Source organism: Trachemys scripta, chromosome 24 (genome assembly GCF_013100865.1).
Source record: "Trachemys scripta elegans isolate TJP31775 chromosome 24, CAS_Tse_1.0, whole genome shotgun sequence".
NCBI classification, from domain to species: domain Eukaryota; kingdom Metazoa; phylum Chordata; order Testudines; family Emydidae; genus Trachemys; species Trachemys scripta.
In genome coordinates this window covers 3980576-3997831 of record NC_048321.1, presented here as the reverse complement: position 1 = coordinate 3997831, position 17256 = coordinate 3980576, and the positions used below count along the sequence as shown (strand labels likewise).

The 17256-nt window shown below is 54.1% G+C and overlaps 1 protein-coding gene across 2 annotated transcripts in view; it reads right to left on the bottom strand.

Moving 5' to 3' along the window:
- Positions 1–752: 752 nt before the first annotated feature.
- FCER1G (Fc fragment of IgE receptor Ig) overlaps positions 753–17256 on the bottom strand; it is a 27012-nt gene continuing 10508 nt past the window's right edge. The window contains exons 2-5 of one of the 2 annotated variants that reach the window (XM_034756856.1): positions 6551–6642; positions 5299–5346; positions 2394–2414; positions 753–1394 (exon numbers count right to left, since the gene is read on the bottom strand). In XM_034756856.1, the coding sequence (XP_034612747.1) occupies positions 1338–1394; positions 2394–2414; positions 5299–5346; positions 6551–6642 (218 nt within the window). In that variant the 3' untranslated portion in view covers positions 753–1337. Of the gene's footprint in view, positions 1395–2393; positions 2418–5298; positions 5347–6550; positions 6643–17256 lie in introns of both variants that reach the window. The other variant, XM_034756855.1, reaches the window with a different exon arrangement.

Below are 17256 nucleotides of genomic sequence, written 5' to 3'. Positions count from 1 at the left end.
CCTCCCTTTACCCCACGCCATTAAGTCATCTAAGGGAAATGTTATACCCACTTCTCCATCACTGGTAAACCAACAGCCACCATGGAGGTGGCAGCACTAACTAAGCCAGGGAAATATTTGCCATGTGGCAAATATGGAGCAGGGAGCCAGCATTGTATTAAGTCTCTGTCTGCGACAGCACAGACGCTGTGGTGTGGGCCAACTCTGTGCACCAAGGCAAAGTCATCAAGGCGACCAAAGCCAGTGACTTACAAGCACAGATAAGGGAATATTCCCTGCTCCCCAGGACAGACACTATCATTATCAGGGAGCAAGCGAGAAGTAATTCTTCCGCTCTACTCTGCGCTGATTAGGCTTCGGCTGGAGTATTGTGTCCAGTTCTGGGCACCACATTTCAGGAAGGATGTGGACAAATTGGAGAAAGTCCAGAGAAGAGCAACAAAAATGATTAAATGTGTAGAAAACATGACCTATGAGGGAAGATTGAAAAAATTGGGCTTGTTTAGTCTGGAGAATTGAAGACTGAGAGGGGACATGATAACAGTTTTCAAGTATATCAAAGGTTTTTACAAGGAGGATGGAGGTTAAATTGTTCTCCTTTAACCTCTGAGGACAGGACAAGGATGCAATGGGCTTAAATTTCAGCAAGGGTGGTTTAGGTTGGACATTAGGAAAAATTTCCTGTCAGGGTAGTTAAGTACTGGAGTAAATTGCCTAGGGAGGTGGTGGAATCTCCATCATTGGAGATTTTTAAGAGCAGGTTAGATAAACACCTGTCAGGGATGGTCTAGATAATACTTAGTCCTGCCATGAGTGCAGGGGACTGGACTAGATGACCTCTCGAGGTCCCTTCCAGTCCTACAATTCTATGATTCTCCATTGGTCCAGGGGTTTCCAAGAGATGCTCAGGGGGGTTAGATGTTTGCATTATAGTTCTTGGCTGTAGAGGGTAGACAAGGTGCTTTGCTGCTGGAGGGAACCGTGCATGGAACCCCACCTTCGTCTCACCAGAGACTCGCTGTGCGGCATTGGTGACAGGCACAAGGGAAAGAACATCTACAGGTCTTCAGCACCAGAAACACGAGAGAGGCGGGATAGGAAAGGCTGATCCTGTAGCATCTCGGAGCAATGTACAGCTAGGGGGGGATGTCTACCATGCAAACGAGCAGGGGCACAACACCCCCACCCCCAACACTTCAGCATGTGGGGGCAACTGGGAACCACTGGTTTCAACAAAGTTGTTTCTTTGCTGGGACTGGGGAGGAACTCATATAAATCACTCTTGGGACACCTGCTCCGCCTTCAACCTCCTTCAGCAGAGATTGCGCCTGGGGCTCCTAATTGGGCTTGGTCCGGAGGGTTTCGTAGGTCTCCTGGTTCTGAGTGCTGAGCCCCTGTAAGGAAGCATAGGAGACAGAAGTGGGAGTGGGGATTAGGATTTTGGTTCCGAATGGGACTCCTGAAACAATTCAAATGAACTAAGCCTGGGGCTAGGGGAGTGGAATCTCTGGAAGAGATGGAGCTGGTGGCTGAGCTCCAAATCCGACTCCAGAAGCAGGGTGGGGGGTTTTCTCCAGGTTAGACTAGAGCTGGAAAAGCCTGTCCAGGCCCCATGTCGTCCATCTCGTCCCTGCAGTGCAGGAGTGTTCCCTGCTTTATGTGCCCAGAGCTCAGCCTCATCTGACAGCTCTTCACTCTAGGTGGAACGTCAGCAGCTGTCTCGGCCGTTCCCTGCAGGTCTCATGAGATGTTAATACACGGCTGAACCGGGTGCACAGAGCAGGGGCCGGTTTGTGACACTGCCCAGAAAAACCTTCTGCTCCTTATTCAATAGCCTAGAAGAACCTAGAAAAGGGCTCCCGGGTATAAGCAAAGCAGCGGAGTCTGAGCTGCACAGCCGATGTTTGCATTGCGGGACCCATCCAAAAATACCCCAAACACAGAGTTTTCATGCTGGTGAGAGGGACCAAATTGGCACCCCCGAGACTCGTGCCCTCCGGTCACCCACAAGGCAGCAGCCGTATCTCCCTCTGGCAATGGCCCTGCCCTACAGGGGCACTATCGGGAAGCTCTGTCTTTGTGCTGACCTCCAGCGAGGGGTCCAATTAGTGCTGACGGTGGTTTGGTGATGTGGATATCAGCCTAATAGGAAACGGACTGCAAACAGGCCTTGCAGTGGCTGTTACCACAGTCATCAGACGGAGATGACTTTCAGGCAGACCCCAGTGATATTATTTAATAACATCGATTAATTCATTCAAAATACAGCTCTGCCATGTAGTCCCCAGATCACTTGCATCTTCTTGGCACCTTGGGAGCTGGTGAAAGGGACCAAGTCCCATGCAAATGATTGCACAAGGCAGCAAACGGGGTGGGGAAGTTTGGATACTTACGGTATAGATCCCTTCTTCTTTCTGCTGCACAAAGAGAAAGAGAGATAAGTCAGTAAGAACAAGAAGCAAAATACCAAAAACAGCCCCTTCCTCCCCCCACACTGTGTTGTGACACAAACTGGGGGGCCTGTCCGCACCATCACCAACTCTCAGCCCAAAGCTGGAACTCTTGGAAGCTTGAAAAATCCCCTTTCTTTTTCTTTCTTTCTTTCTATGCAGCTGCCTCTGCACTTTGTGGTTTTGGCCGGATGCAGAAGTGGAAATTCTGAACTATCCTGGGCCTACAGTTTTTTTTATTTCATCCCATTCCTTCCCCTTCTACCCCTTTCCACCCCCACCCCTGACAGAATTCTCCTCCGGTCTTGTTTTTTTCAGCTGTTGTTTATTCCCCTGCCCCCCACTAGCTACAGCAGACAGGTAGGGGAGGGATAGCTCAGTGGTTTGAGCATTGGGCTGTTAAATCCAGGGTTGTGAGTTCAATCCTTGAGGGGGCCATTTAGGGATCTGGGGCAAAAATCTGTCTGGAGATTGGCCCTGCTTTGAGCAGGGGGTTGGACTAGATGACCTCCTGAGATCCCTTCTAACCCAGTAAAAAGCAACAGAGAGTCCTGTGACACCTTTAAGACTAACAGATGTATTGGAGCATAAGCTTTCATGGGTGAATGCCCACTTTGTCAGATGCATCCAATACATCAGTTAGTTTTAAAGGTGCCACAGGACTCTCTGTTGCTTTTTACAGATCCAGACTAACACAGCTACCCCTCTGATACTTCTAACCCTGATATTCTATGATTGAGCTTACTCAGCCATTAATGCTTCCAGGCCCCACTCCTCTTTGCCAGGATCTCCATGATACCGAGGTGCTTACAATGCCATGTCGTATATTGTGGGGTTGCTTTTGCCACTGGCCGTGAAAGAGCGTATCGCCTCCTGGCCCCATGATACGATGTGTCTGTCCACACAGCTCAAGATCACACCGGCATTGCAAGCTCCTGTCTGCACTCCTCTGGCTGGCGCCCCAGAGCAGGGCAGCCCCCTTGCATTCTCTCACTCACTCTGTCTGAGCGCTGGGCGATTCTCTCCCCGCCCAGGAGGTCTGCTCTATTTTTCCTTTGGCCTCACAGCTGCTCCCCACTTAGTATCAATATGCATCACAGTGCTGTGCCCTTTGCCCTCTTCCTCTGGACCATTACGGTATTAAATGAGGCAATGCCCAGCACTGATCCTGCCATCTCCCCCAGCCCGTTGCTGTTAATCATGTGTCTTTTTTAACCCCTTTCGCCAGTTTTCAGCCCATGGGACAGTGCCAGTTTACTTGGCCTTTTCAAGGAAGATTTTGATAGAGGATGTGTCAAACACTGCACTGAAATCCAGCCTCTGCTGCATTCTCTTGACCCGGGACATTCAGAATTGCATGCAAAAGGCAATCAGCTTTGCCTGGCATGAAGTGTTTGCTATAAAACCTCCACGCTGCCCATTCCGGGAGGCTTCTCCTTTTCCTTTGGTATGGGGTGCGCATGCTACTCGGTGGTTTATTCCCACATAGCTAACAGGGTGTGAGTTACTGCTGTGCGTGCTCTGTACCAGCGCTGCCTGGCAGTGGCCTGTGCTATCTTCCTAGCTCAAACCGCCAGCAACAGCAGCTGAGCTCCTCTCAGCCACAGTCTCTCTGGCTTCCCCAATCAGGCTGGGGCTCATTTTGCAGCCAGGGGCACCCAAGCCTCAGGATGTTTGGAATCACTTGGTGGCTTCTCCAAAAGCTTAGATTCTTCTCCGGGGGGATCGGAGTCCCAAATCTCCAGCCGGATTTCTCAGGAAACTTCCCAGGCTTCCAAAGAGAGGGAGACACCCTGAGCACAACCTGCCTCCCAACACGTCGGGGTGGCTGGTTCCAACCAGGGGCACGACCACGTTAACTGAACGTTGACAAACCACTTCCAGCCTGAGAATGGGGAATGCCCTAGGCAGGCGGGCACCGGACACCGTGAGCCGCGTTCACCAGCCCAAGGGGATGGAAATGAGGGTTTGCAAAATGCTCAAGGGTTTCTACTCCAGGCTCTATTTCACCTTGCTCAGGTGAGAGGAGGAGAGGCATCTCCCACCTAGCCCATGCACCCAGCCAGCACTGGACACTCTACAGGGATTTGTCCAGGGCTTTGCCCCCTCCAGCTTTGCTCCTGTCTTTTTATATGTGTGTGCGCGTGAGTTTAACGCTGGTGAAAGGTGCCACGGGGGGGCATAAGCCCACTGAGGACAAATAACCCCACCCCCTCAAATGAGGGAGGGGCTACAGAGTCCAGAAGCCAAGTGGGACAACAAATGAAAAAACAAGAATGGGCGTGAAGGGCAAAGGTGCAAAAGACGGGAACAGGCTAAACCTCAGCAGGACTAGAACAGAGCCGGGACTCTCCCCCGGGACACGGCACTGGTACGTCAGGCACAGACCTCAGAGGACTTTGCAAAGGTGGGTCAGCGCCATTATTCACACTCAGAGACAGGGAAACTGACTTGCCTGCAGTCAAACTGCAAATTAGTGGCAGAGCCGGGACTAGGATCTGGGTCCCTTGAGTGCTTCCCACTGCTCCACACGGCCTCCTTGCACTGCAGCGTAAGGCCCCAAACATCAGCACAGAACAAACTCATCCTCAATGTGCCCATACAAAGTAACCCCCCTCCCGCAGCAAAGCCCTTAGCCCCTGGCCCCACTCCTCCCAGTGGACCCCCAGAGGAGAGCTGTGCTGTGCAGCACAACCAAAGCGGCACCGCAGAGCTGGGCCCTGTTGGACTGAGGGTCCATGAGACACCGACGAAAGCAACAGCTGCAGTGGATGCTTTTAGCTGCCTGTCAACTCCGCCCACAAGGCCCTGGCAAAGGAGTAACCGACAGGAAGCAGAAAGGACGTACGCTATAGGCTGCGCTGGGGTCGGCTTTTGATGCTTTTCGAACCTGGAGCTGAAAAAGGAAATGAAAAGAATGAATTAAAACAACAAATAGCCCCGAAACATTTTGGGGGCAGATTCTCAGCTGAAGGGTTGGGGCGGGGGGGACTTCTAATAGCCAGCATTATAGAGCAGCCCTGGGGCTGCACTAAACTGTAGCAGCTAAGTCTGGACCACATGCAATTATATCTCTCTGCACTGGGACCGGGATGGTCCCCGTCACTGCCGTAGCTGAGCACCTCCCAAACCTGGCGGTGTTTTCCCTCACACAGCCCTGGGAGGCAGAGCAGGGCTATCCCTCCCACCATACAGGGGCTCTGGGACTTGCCTCAGGGCACACGGGATACGTCCACACCGCAGCAGGGAGCATGCGTCCCAGCTCAGACGGCCCGACATGCACTAGCTCCACCCCAGCTAGTGTAGCCCGGCAGCTGGGGCTCGCCACCCTAGTACGTACCCAGCGGCTCCGGGTGGGTTTGTACTCAGGCAGGCACAGGCCCGAGCTGCTGCCGCGCTACCCCTGGCTACACGGCCGTTTCCACGCCTGTCGACCCACATTCCTGGCCCCGGCGTAGATGTATGGCAGAGCCTGGAATTGGCTCCTGGTCTCCCCCCGAGAGCCTGAACTATTGGGTCACCCTTCTTTCTGGAAGGGAGGGGTGATGTACCCCTGTGCCAGCTGGGTATTGCTGGAGTGTCTCATACGCCACTCACCCCCCATGTCTGCCCCTCCCACCTCTTCTCCGCCCCCTGTGCTGATGGGAGGGAGGCGTCGGAGTCAGCGGTGCCGGCTGGGAGCTCCTCTGGAATAACCCCAGCAGAGAGGCCAAGGGGAGCAGAGCAGTGCTGAGAACTGGCCTTTCTCCGCTCTTTTTACTACGATTTCATTTTTTCCAAAGGGTAAATTGGCTGCTCCTAAAAACAAGAGCCCAGCAGCTCTGGCTGGAGCGAGACGGGCTGGGCCAGCTTCCCCCACAGCTCTGCCAGTGCACCTCGGTCTGGATCTGCCGCTCCCCCTGCAGCACAGCTCTGCTGAGGCTCCCCAAGCTTCGCCCGGGAGAGGCCCTTGTCCCCTGAACAATTACGAACCACCGAGGAGATGGAGCCTCCCAACCCCATGGTGTTTCTGGAGCGGAAGGGCTGGCACAGTAACCCTCCGCTCCCCGTCGGGGGTCACCTAAAGAGAGGCGAGAACGGCCAGGCCCCCGGAGACTCACCTTCAGGCGGCAGTAGAGCACTGTGAGGATGATGCCGTAGGTGAACAGGACGGCGTCCAGGACGTAGCACAGCTCGGGTTCGGCCAGCGCCTCTGCAGGGAAGAGAGGTGGCGTTAGCGTCCTGGTGAGGGGGAGAGGCAATGCAGCTTCCTGCTGCTGTGCGGGGGGGGGGGTTGCACCGCCATCGTCCCGCCGAGCCCAGCAGGACGTAGAACGAGTCACCGCAATCCTGGCCTTTGCAGGAGAGCGGAGCAGCCGCCCAACTCCAGGATTTGCAGGCTGGAGCGTCGGTGTAGGACCAGGCTCTCGCGCCGCCCACATCAGGATGAGAGGGCAGCTTGCTTTCAAGGCAGGAAACCTGGGACCTCTGCTGAGGCTTCCTGCTGGGTCAGGGACTGAGCCGTCACATCCAAGCAGGATTTTTCTGTACCTCAGCCCCACCAGAAACGCAGACCCTTGAGGTGGGAAAGGCCTCTCCCAGCAGCTAGCCACTTCTGCCGCCCACCCTGGCCACTGGAGCCCACTCATTTGGCCAGCCCAGTTTTGACTGTCCCAAGTGATGGGGCTTCCACCACTTCCCTGGGGAGGCTCTTCTCCCCCGTGTGATACACTCTTCGCAAGGTTTTCCCCTGACATTCACCCTGCATTGCTCAGGGCTGAATTTCCTCATGCTTCCCCCTCAGTCACGCTTCGGAGCTCCTCCCCTCCGCAAACACCTGCAGACAAGTATCTGTCCCGCCCTCCCAGCCCCGCCCCGAGGCATCCCTGAGCGAAGCTAGACATAGTCAGCTCCTTCACTCGCCCTCCAGCCCCCGAATAACTGTCAGTTTTCTCTGAATTCCCTCCAGTTTGGCTGCATCTTCCTGGCACTGAGGTGCCCACACCACATTCTACATGTGATCACACCAGAACTAGATAGATAGATAGATAGATAGATAGATAGATAGATAGATAGATAGATAGATAGATAGATAGATAGATGGGGGTGGATGGGGATAGATCGACAGACAGACAGATAACCCTGTTTGTGATGCAGTGCCTTTGCTGATGCAGCCCTTGTGCACATCTTTGCAACCCCACACCTGTCACTCCTGGTTCTTGTTACCAGGCTGCCCTGAGCCCCGCACTTAAACCAGGCTGGACAACGGCCCATGGGGAACCATCCCACGCTGGCCCCTTGGGGAAGGACTGGACGATCTAATGGGCCTCTGTGGATTCACACCCATTAGACCAAACAGCTGACGCAGACTAAATCACATCCCTGCGGCCAAAGGAGAGGCTCAAGTTTGTTGCTAACTAATGAAATTCCCCATTGGCCAGTGACAGACCTGGCACCCCTTCCGGACCACGTTAGGCCCTACCAATACCAGGGCTGACGTCCTGGCCCCATCGAAGTCAGTGAGAGTTTGGCCATTAACTTCAGTGGAGCCAGGATTGCACCTCAAATGCTCATGGCTCAACCGACCAGAGAGTGACTCAAAGCTCTTTGTGGGTCTATCATGTTGCTGGGAGGAACCTGGCGGCTCTGGCTTTGTTGCTAGAAATGGCTAAAGAGCTTGACACCAGACTAACAAGTTTGGAGTTATTTTAAAGTGACCCTGTGAAGGGCAACAGTCTCCAAATCAGGCCCTCCACATCCTCTAAAAATAGATGTTTACTTGCACAATATCCTCCTAGCAGAGTCAAAGAGTATCACTGGGTTTGAACAGAGATGGGATGACGTTTTAGCCAGCAGGGACATTCTAGTTATACTAGCTAAAATAAGGACAATCAGACCTCATGCTTCGGGGCATTGTGCCTCACTGGTCAGGAAGGAAGTGGGCTTTCTCTTTCCTCAGAAAGATCAGGTTCTGTCCTCTGCTGGAGGCAGAATCATGGGTTGGATGGACAGGTGCTTTGATGCACTGTTTCCAGCCCTCTGTTCCTAACAGCAATGATATTATTAGCCTCTGCCCGCCTAGCGACAAACCCTCTAGTGCTGTGAGATCTCCAGTTGTCTCACCCTCTGCCCAGGACGCTGGATCTCCTGTGCTCTGCATGTGATTTGCACCTAACACAAGGAGCTGAGAGGTGTGGGAACCTCAGACCTTCCCATTAATGACACAAGGAGCTTGAGATTTTGTCCTGTTTCCTTTCATAGAAGGCACACGAGTCCAGGGCACAGTGGGGAATGCAGCGTGCTGGAAGCTGGCCGAGCTCAGGGCAATAACAATCAATTTGAATGCATTGGCCCCTCAGGCCTTAAGGCCTCTGGGAGCCTTCAGAGACGATACTCTACAAATAAACCACAGAGGAAGGGCCCATGAGACCTAGTTAGGGCCCTTCGTTTTCGGTTTTTATTTTATTTAATTTTTCCCAGGAATTTATCAGTGTTTATTACTACAACAAAAACAGCTGAAAATCGGTGCAAAAAACTATTAATAATATTTCTGGGTAAATATCGGGGTTTCTTGTGGTGGATGGAAGGGCAGGGGAAAAGCACTCTGTAGATTGACACTTTGATTAATGGAATTCAGTGTGGTTTGCTGCAGAACTAAAATAGAATTCAAAACACAATGTTATCAGCTTGAAATGTGTCCATGGTGGGCGTGAGATTCATCAGTACATTGAGATGCACACGCACTTCAGAGCACTACTTCATGCACTACAGGATGCAGCATGGCCTAGTGGTTAGAGTGTGAATGGGCATCAGGAAATTGAATCCCCCACCTATAGCAGTTGCTCAGAGATCTAAGAGCTGAATGCACTATCAGCCCTTTGCATGTGCCTAGCAAACATATCAGCGAAACCTCCCGGTACCCACTAGGCAAGTCAGAATCATTATGCTTGCGCTGAGGCTCAGATGGGGAGACTTAGCCAGCCAGCTGAGAGCAGACCAGAACCCAGGCGTCCTGACTCCCAGTGCACTGATGTAGCCCGCAGAGAGATCCTGGGGGCAGTTGGCTGCTATTTTTGCATGTTAGGGTGGGCAGGGATTCAGGGCACGATGTTGGTCATGCCAAGTCAGCCTGGCCTTCCCAGAGAAAAGACATTCAGAGAAGAGAGGGAGTGGGGGAGGTCAGAGCTAACTGGGGTACAGGAGGCACCATATGGCCAGGGCAGAGAGACTTCCTAGCCTCCATCACTGTGCGCTGGGAGATGTGGGCTCCAGGAGCACCTCGTATCTGGACATAACCCCCCAAATCCCAATGGCTCTGGCGGTGGCAGTGGAGGGGGGCCACGCTGCACCTCCCTGCACTGCCTGCTCCTCGGATCACAGGTTCGTTTCATGTCTTGGAAGCCCTAATGGGGCTAGAGTCTGGTCACTCCCGGCCGTCCACTCCCCAGCACGCTTGTCCTTCCAGCCGGAGCCCAGCTCTGGGGAGGGGGCGTTGTGGGGGAAGGGCCTAATATTGCTGCAGTGGAGCCCGACCCAGGGCACAGCAGCACTCGGTGGTTCAGACAAGTGTTGTGTGAGGTGCCCGACACAGACACAGGCACCCAGCCCCGCCACTGTGAAACCAGCTGCACAGAAAGGAAGGGTCCTGCACCTTGGTCTCACGAGGGACTCCGATACTGAGATGAGTAGCCTCTGCCCCCTGGGCCCCCTACTTCCCTCCAGTCCCCCAAAACCACCCAGGAGAGTCCTCTTGCAGCTCAAAGCCAGAAATGGAAACCACGCCCGTGAGAGAAACTTGTCTCAAGCGCTTTAGCCAACCGGCTAGAGCGTCATGAAACCACAAGCAGCAGCGGCATCCAGGGTGTTGTGTGTGCGATCGCACCTGAGGCACTGAGCAGTAACAGGCCTCGCTGACATACAATGTCTAAACCCTCCAATCTTCTGCCTTTCCCCGGGGAGGCGAGCACGCCGTGCCACTGCCGGGGCTGTGCGTCCCAGGGGCTGGTACAGGACTGCAGTGGCTTTCTCCAGCACAGGCCCTGCAGGAAATCCTGGGTCCCCCCATCTGTTCCCCACAGCAAGAGCAGGGCCCTAGCGAGGAACATGTACAAATCAGTGGGAGCTGGGGCCCCAAGTGCGGGGGCTTTAGACTGCGGTGAAGGCAGCTAGTATTGATGGTTAATTAGCTCTTGCATCTGCTCAGCACTACTCATAAAGCAGCGCTTTCACTCACGCCGGTCTCCGTTTGCCCGTCTCTGGCGGGGCTCAAAGCACGGTACAAACATTCTGTCTATCTGTCCATCTAACCAGCTATCTCCTCCACCCCCGTATCTAATCTATCCCCTAGCCAGCTATCTCCTCCACCCCCCTATCTAATCTATCCTCTAGCCAGCTATCCCCTCCACCCCCCATCTAATCTATCCCCTAGCCAGCTATCCCCTCCACTCCCTATCTAATCTATCCCCTAGCCAGCTAGCCCCTCCACCCCCGTATCTAATCTATCCCCTAGCCAGCTATTCCCCCCACCCCCTATCTAATCTATCCCCTAGCCAGCTATCCCCTCCACCCCATCTAATCTATCCCCTAGCCAGCTATCACCTCCACCCCCGTATCTAATCTATCCCCTAGCCAGCTATCCCCTCCACCCCCTATCTAATCTATCCCCTAGCCAGCTATCCCCCCACCCCCTATCTAATCTATCCCCTAGCCAGCTATCCCCCCCACCCCCTATCTAATCTATCCCCTAGCCAGCTATCCCCTCCATCCCCCTATCTAATCTATCCCCTAGCCAGCTAGCCCCTCCACCCCCCTATCTAATCTATCCCCAGCCGCACTGCTATCTATCTCAGCACACATCCCTGTATCTTATCTACCTCTCTCTCCTAGGGTTTGTCCTGCTGCCCATCACCATGGTATCCGGGCACTGTCCATGTCCTATCACTAGTTGTAGCGAAGTCTCTGGCTCTGCTGGAGGGATGCGTGCGCTGCTGGAGGGAGGCTTTGGTTAGTTACTCTGGGGGGCGGTGTGCTTTGATGTGGGGGCTGGGTTTTAGGACGACAGGTAGCTGGGGTGTCAGGGTGAGAGTGCTTTTTCCGGCTGTGGTGGAAAGGCTTTCTCAAAGAGGAAGGTTTTGCAGCGTTCCCTAGAGATGTTCAGACTCCGGATTGGCCAGATCTCCTCTTTGCTCCACAGCTGGATCTCCTCAACCGAGCGCACACTGCCCCAGCTCTCGCACGCTTCGTGAGCTGCGCTGCCCCAGACACTAACCAAGGTTATTCAGGGCCACCCAGAGGATTCCGGGGGTCTGGGGCAAAGTAATTTTGGGGGCCCCTTCCATAAAAAAAGTTGCAATATTATAGAATACTATATTCTCGGGGGGCCCCTGCAGGCCCGAGGCATGGGGCAAATTGCCCCATTTGCCCCCCCACCCCCGGGCGGCCCTGGGGTTATTCATTAGCTGCATTTCAGCGGTGCCTGCCGGCCCCAGGCAGGATCGGCCCCAGTTGCCCTGGGCACTGCACACACCCGCCCAGCAGTGCGCCTGGCCCTGCCGTGGAGCGCTTGATCTAACTCTGCCCAATGGCCCCAGAAGGGCGGAAGAGGTGAAGCAATGAGATGCTGCAGAAACCAGGGGCCGTGCTGGAGAAATTTGCTCCAGCGCCTGGGCACGTGGGACGCTCTGCAGAGGGGAATAATGTGGGGCTAGGAAGGGGGAGAGTCAGAATGGAGAGGTAGATTGGGGCTGGGGATTTGACTCGTGCGCCTCTGTTTCCTGGAGCGGGCAGTCCCACCTCCCGGTGTGCCTGGTGGGGGGCGAGGGGCTACCTGGAGCACTGTGTCACCAGAACGGAGCTGCAGGGGAACCGAGGGACAGCACAGCTGCGCGCCTCGGCCCTGACCCCACAGAAAGCTCTGTGCACCCTGGGGTGCTCCCTACAGGGCTGGGGCCTTGGATGCTCCCTGCTTTACACGGAGGCCTGGCTGGTTTCCTCCCCCCGCAAGGCCATGGTTTGATCGTCCCCAGAGCTACCCGCGCCCATTAGCTCCCTGCTACCCGGCCTGTCCACCCAGGGGCGAGCACCTCACTCAGCCCCAGCCACCTGCTCTGAGTCTCCCGCTGCTCAGGAATAGGAATTTGCGGGCCCTGAGGACTATGGAAATTGGACCTCTACCTTCCTTAAAGCACCCTCCAAACGTACTCCAGCCCAAACAGCCCCCCAAATGCCCCTTCCAGCCCACCCCACCATGAACCCCTCCCCACACAGACCCCAATGTCCCTCCCAACCCCACCCCCCAAACAGCCCCTCAAGTGCCCCTCCTACCATAAATGAACCCCCAAATGCCCCTTCCATCCCATGTACACCCTCAATAACCCTGCACCAGCCCCCATTTATCCTGACAGTCTCCACACACACCCCAAACAGCCCTGACATACATCTCACTCCCCGCAGCCCCCAGCACCTCAGCCCCACTGGACACCACCCCCACATCCCCCATATCTCAACCCCCCAATTCACCCCACCACCCCCAACTCACCCCACTGCTTCAGTATCCCCATTACACCCCCAACCCCCAAAATGCATCCCACCACCCCCCAACATTCCCCAGTCACCCCCACCATCTCCTCCCACTTCCCACTCTCCCATAGCCCACCCCAGTCCCTCTTGCACCAATCCTGGGACCTTTTTGGCCACTCATTGGTGCCCCCTAAGCTCAGCGCTCTGCTACCATCAGGGCTAAACTGGCTCCCCCCAGTCCTGACCCCCCCCCCACCCTTCTCCCTCCCCTTCCCCCCCCCCCCCCCCCACCGCTCGGGTTTGGCCTGGCTGCCCCTCTGCCAGGACAGGGGGCGGCCGGGCCACATTTGCGCGAGTGGCATTGCAACCTAGCACATGAGGTCATAGCACCATTCAGTTGGTTTGGGGTTTTTTTAGTGGTTGAAGGCCCTGAGTTGGTGGCCTGTCCTTGCTCATCACAGCTCTGTGCACTAGATACATCTGGACGGGTTTCTCCGCCTGCCCCACTAGGAGTGCACTGGTATCCCCAGCAGTACCAGGTTGTCCCATGACACGCCAGCAGAGGAAACGCTTGTTTTCAGTGTATCAGATGGCATGGCTGTCCCCCGCCCACCGCTGGCTCATGGCCTCCACACACCACAACTTTCAGCAGGATGAGGCTGGGGCCTGGAAGCAGAGATGCTCCTTATAACAGTCTGTAATCTTGTGTTCATCCTTTCTACAAAACTATGATAAATTGTATACAAAGTATGCTTTGTGACGTGTCCTTAGAAAACTCATAATTCGCTGATCATTATTGTCCTGGTAAAATATGTGTGGCAACATTGTATGTAAAGTTATAAGATTCTCTTGTCTGATGTTGCTAAGGCATATTTCAAATCTGGGCAAGCAGCCCAAACTACTTCCTGAGGCTTTGTCTACACTAGCACTTTTGTCAACAAAACTTTTGTCAGCCTGGGGTTTGAAAAAAACATCCCCCTGACCAACATAAGTTTCACTGGCAAAAGTGTCAGTGTGGACAGCACTATGACGGCTCTCCTGCCGACATAGCTAATGCCGGTCATTGCGGGTGGTTGAATTATGCTGGCAGGAGAGCTCTCTCCCGCCAGCATAGAGCGGCTACCCGGGAGACCTAACAGTTGCACAGCTGTAGCAGTATGCTGTTCCACTGTAAGGTCCGTAGTGTAGACATAGCCTCAGAGACAAAAGGCAATCAGATTCCTCAGCCAGTTGTCAACAAAATCAGATGGACCATCACCTGAGTAAGCAGCCATTCTTTGGCAGGAAGAAGGGTGTGAGTAAGAAATTTACATCTTGGCAATCAAACAGCTGGCGGGGAGGATACTGTGTAGATAGACTGGCTGTCACCTGAACCCCATCTGAAGAGCAGATTAGCAGCTGAAAGGAGTACCAGAAAAGAGGAAGAAAAGATATAAAAATGAGGACCACACACCCCAAATAATCTCTCCCTTCATCTCTACTCATGGCATCAACAACATCTGAAAGACAAAGAAAGCATCATTGAAATGGGGGAGGTCTCCTGGCTGGGGAGGAATCCTGCCAGACTGCTGTGAGCACGTGGCTTTGAATTCCCTTCGCTTGTTAAGTTAGGTAGTAGTTTGTGTTTTACCTTTTAGTTCTCTGTAACCAATTCTGACTTTTATGGCTCGTTACTTGTAATCTCATAAAATCCATCTTTCTGTAGTTAATAAACTTGTTTTATTGTTTGATCTAAACCAGTGTGTGCTTGGATCGAAGTGTTTGGGAAACTTCATTTGAGATAACAGGGCCTGTGCATAGCATTTTCTATTGATGAAATGATGGACTTTCTAAGAACTTGTATTGTCCAGGAGGAAAGAGCTGAACAGTGTAAGATGCACATTTCCGGGGACAAGTCTGGGACTGGGAAGTTGCTAGTGTCACTTGCAATAGAAATCAGGAGTGGCTGGCTAGAAGCACTCATGTATCTCTGCTGGGGGTAACGTACATGCTAGAGGCTGTGTGTGAGCAAGGCCAGGAGTGGCTGCTCTCACAGCGAAGCAGTGTAAAAGGCACTCACGTTTGGAGAATTAAGGGGACACCGCTGTTCAGCTATCCAGATTGTACTCTGAGGAAAGTCACACTTCTGGTTTCAGGTCCCAACCCCAGCTGCATCGCTCACCCCACCTCTGCAGCCTTTCCTGGTGGGACACTGGCCTGAACTGGGCAGGGGGGCATCCTGGCCCTGCTGAAGTCAATGGGAGGTTAGCCCCGGAGCAGGGTCTGTATTAGGGACAATGCTGCGTGCGAAGGATTTCAGCACTTGTTGTCACTGTTTGAGACATGACAGCATCCTTCCTCCTTATCAGCACTGGGAAGCTGCTCAGAGCTTTATCTGCTGGCTCTGAAATGTATCTAGAACTGGCTCCCCAGGGCCCGGGGCCTTTTCTGTTTGGTCTCTGCCAACATTCAGGCAGGTGAAATTTTGTTCCCACCCATGTGCCAGGGCAGGGACCTTGTGATGCTGCTTGGGCAGCTGCCTTGGGGTGCTGGGGGTGCTAGGGAGGGATTGTGTGGGGGGAGGGAGGTATCATAGCAAAGAGGAGGAGCAGAGAGAGAACGGGCAGCAGTGCCAGCAGGTTACACCACGGGCTGCACTTCAGTTACATGTTGCTGTCTGGAAGTCTCCCCGAACTCCCAGGTAATGCGGCAGGGAGCAAACACTTAGTGCCAGCCCCCAGGGACGGTGCCACCACCATGAGCACCTGGGCACCTCTGGCCACTTGGCCACTCAGGGCCGGTGTCAACTTACACAGGGTGGCAGCAGCAGCCCATGAAGAAGCGGGGCCAGAGCCGGCAAGCAGGAGAGAGCATGGCTGGGCAGCGCTGGGCAGGGGAGCAGCCCTGTGAGAGGTGAGGCAGGCCCCACCCTGGAGCAGGCTCAGCCATGTGACCAAGTGAGGAGAGGCAGCTCCCAAGGCCACGCGGGAGACACAGGTGCTGGGCTGGCCAGCGGTTGCTGTTTCATCCCAATGAGGCGCTTCTCTGCTCCCTCCCATGCAACCAGCCCCGGGGCACTGACTGCCTTGGGCTGGTTACCTCAAGTCACTGGGAGGGAACCTGTCTGCTTTGCAGCAATAAGCCAGGAATAGCTGCTTCCTGTCAGTGATGCAGGGGTGGGGCTCGGTGGCGCATTCAGCACAGAACGTGTGTCACCTGCTGCTGCAGGGAGCTGTCGGGGTGGTGTCGTCAGAGGCCACCTTACAGCGCATTGCTGGGAAACGGTAAAGAAATCTGCCGGCTCTTCCCCCAGACCCTGGGCCACAAGCTGCTTTGGGGCCTTGCACAAAGGGACCTCTGCAGAGGTGGGTCTGGGAAGCACCTTCGCCCAGCGTGGTCACCACTGCAGAAGGGCCTGAGTCTCATTGACAGTCCCAGGGAAAGTCAATAGACCAGCTAAGGGACGCAGCCAACTTCGAAAATGTTACCGGGTGTCTTTGTACCTTCCCCAGACAGGATCCTGACCACACTGCTTGTGTGTGTGTGTGTGAGAGAGAGAGAGAGAGAGTGTGTGTGTGCGCGCGTGCACACACAGGTACGTGTTGTTGACTAATATACGCTGGGCTGGCAGATATCTATCTATCTATCTCACATTACCAATAGTGTATTATCTGCACCATATGGATATCAGTGTGTATTAAGCACATAATTGTGATATAATACAAGTTATATCTCTTAAATTGGCCTCTGCGTTTTATGTACCCCTGCTCACTTGTGCTACGTGTCCCTTAGGGTGACCAGACAGCAAGTGTGAAAAATTGGGACAGGGGTGGGGGCGTAATAGGAGCCTATATAAGAAAAAGCCCCAAATATCGGGACTGTCCCTATAAAAACGGGACATCTGGTCACTATAGTATCCCTTAACCTCTTGCAATCACTGAAGTGTTGGCATAAGTCCACAGGGAAGCTGTCAAGCCCAGGACGGGCGAGTTACCATAGCAACAGGCATGCACCCGAAGGTCCCAAAGGAAAAGCCAAGACATGACTGTTCTCCCCTGGTACAGACCTAGGAGTTCCTGCACGCCCTCGGGAACCTGGAGTGCAGGAGCTCAGATCAAAGATCAGGGGGACACCACGGTACCACAAAAACAAGGTAGGAAGCCGACTGGTTAAATCTAGTTTCAGACAATGCACATAGGCCCTGTTACCAGTGGCTGATTAACTAGGGTTACCATACGTCCGGATTTTCCCGGACATGTCCGGCTTTTTGGGCTCCAAATCCCCGTCCGGGGGGAAATCCCAAAAAGCCGGACATGTCCGGGAAAATCGG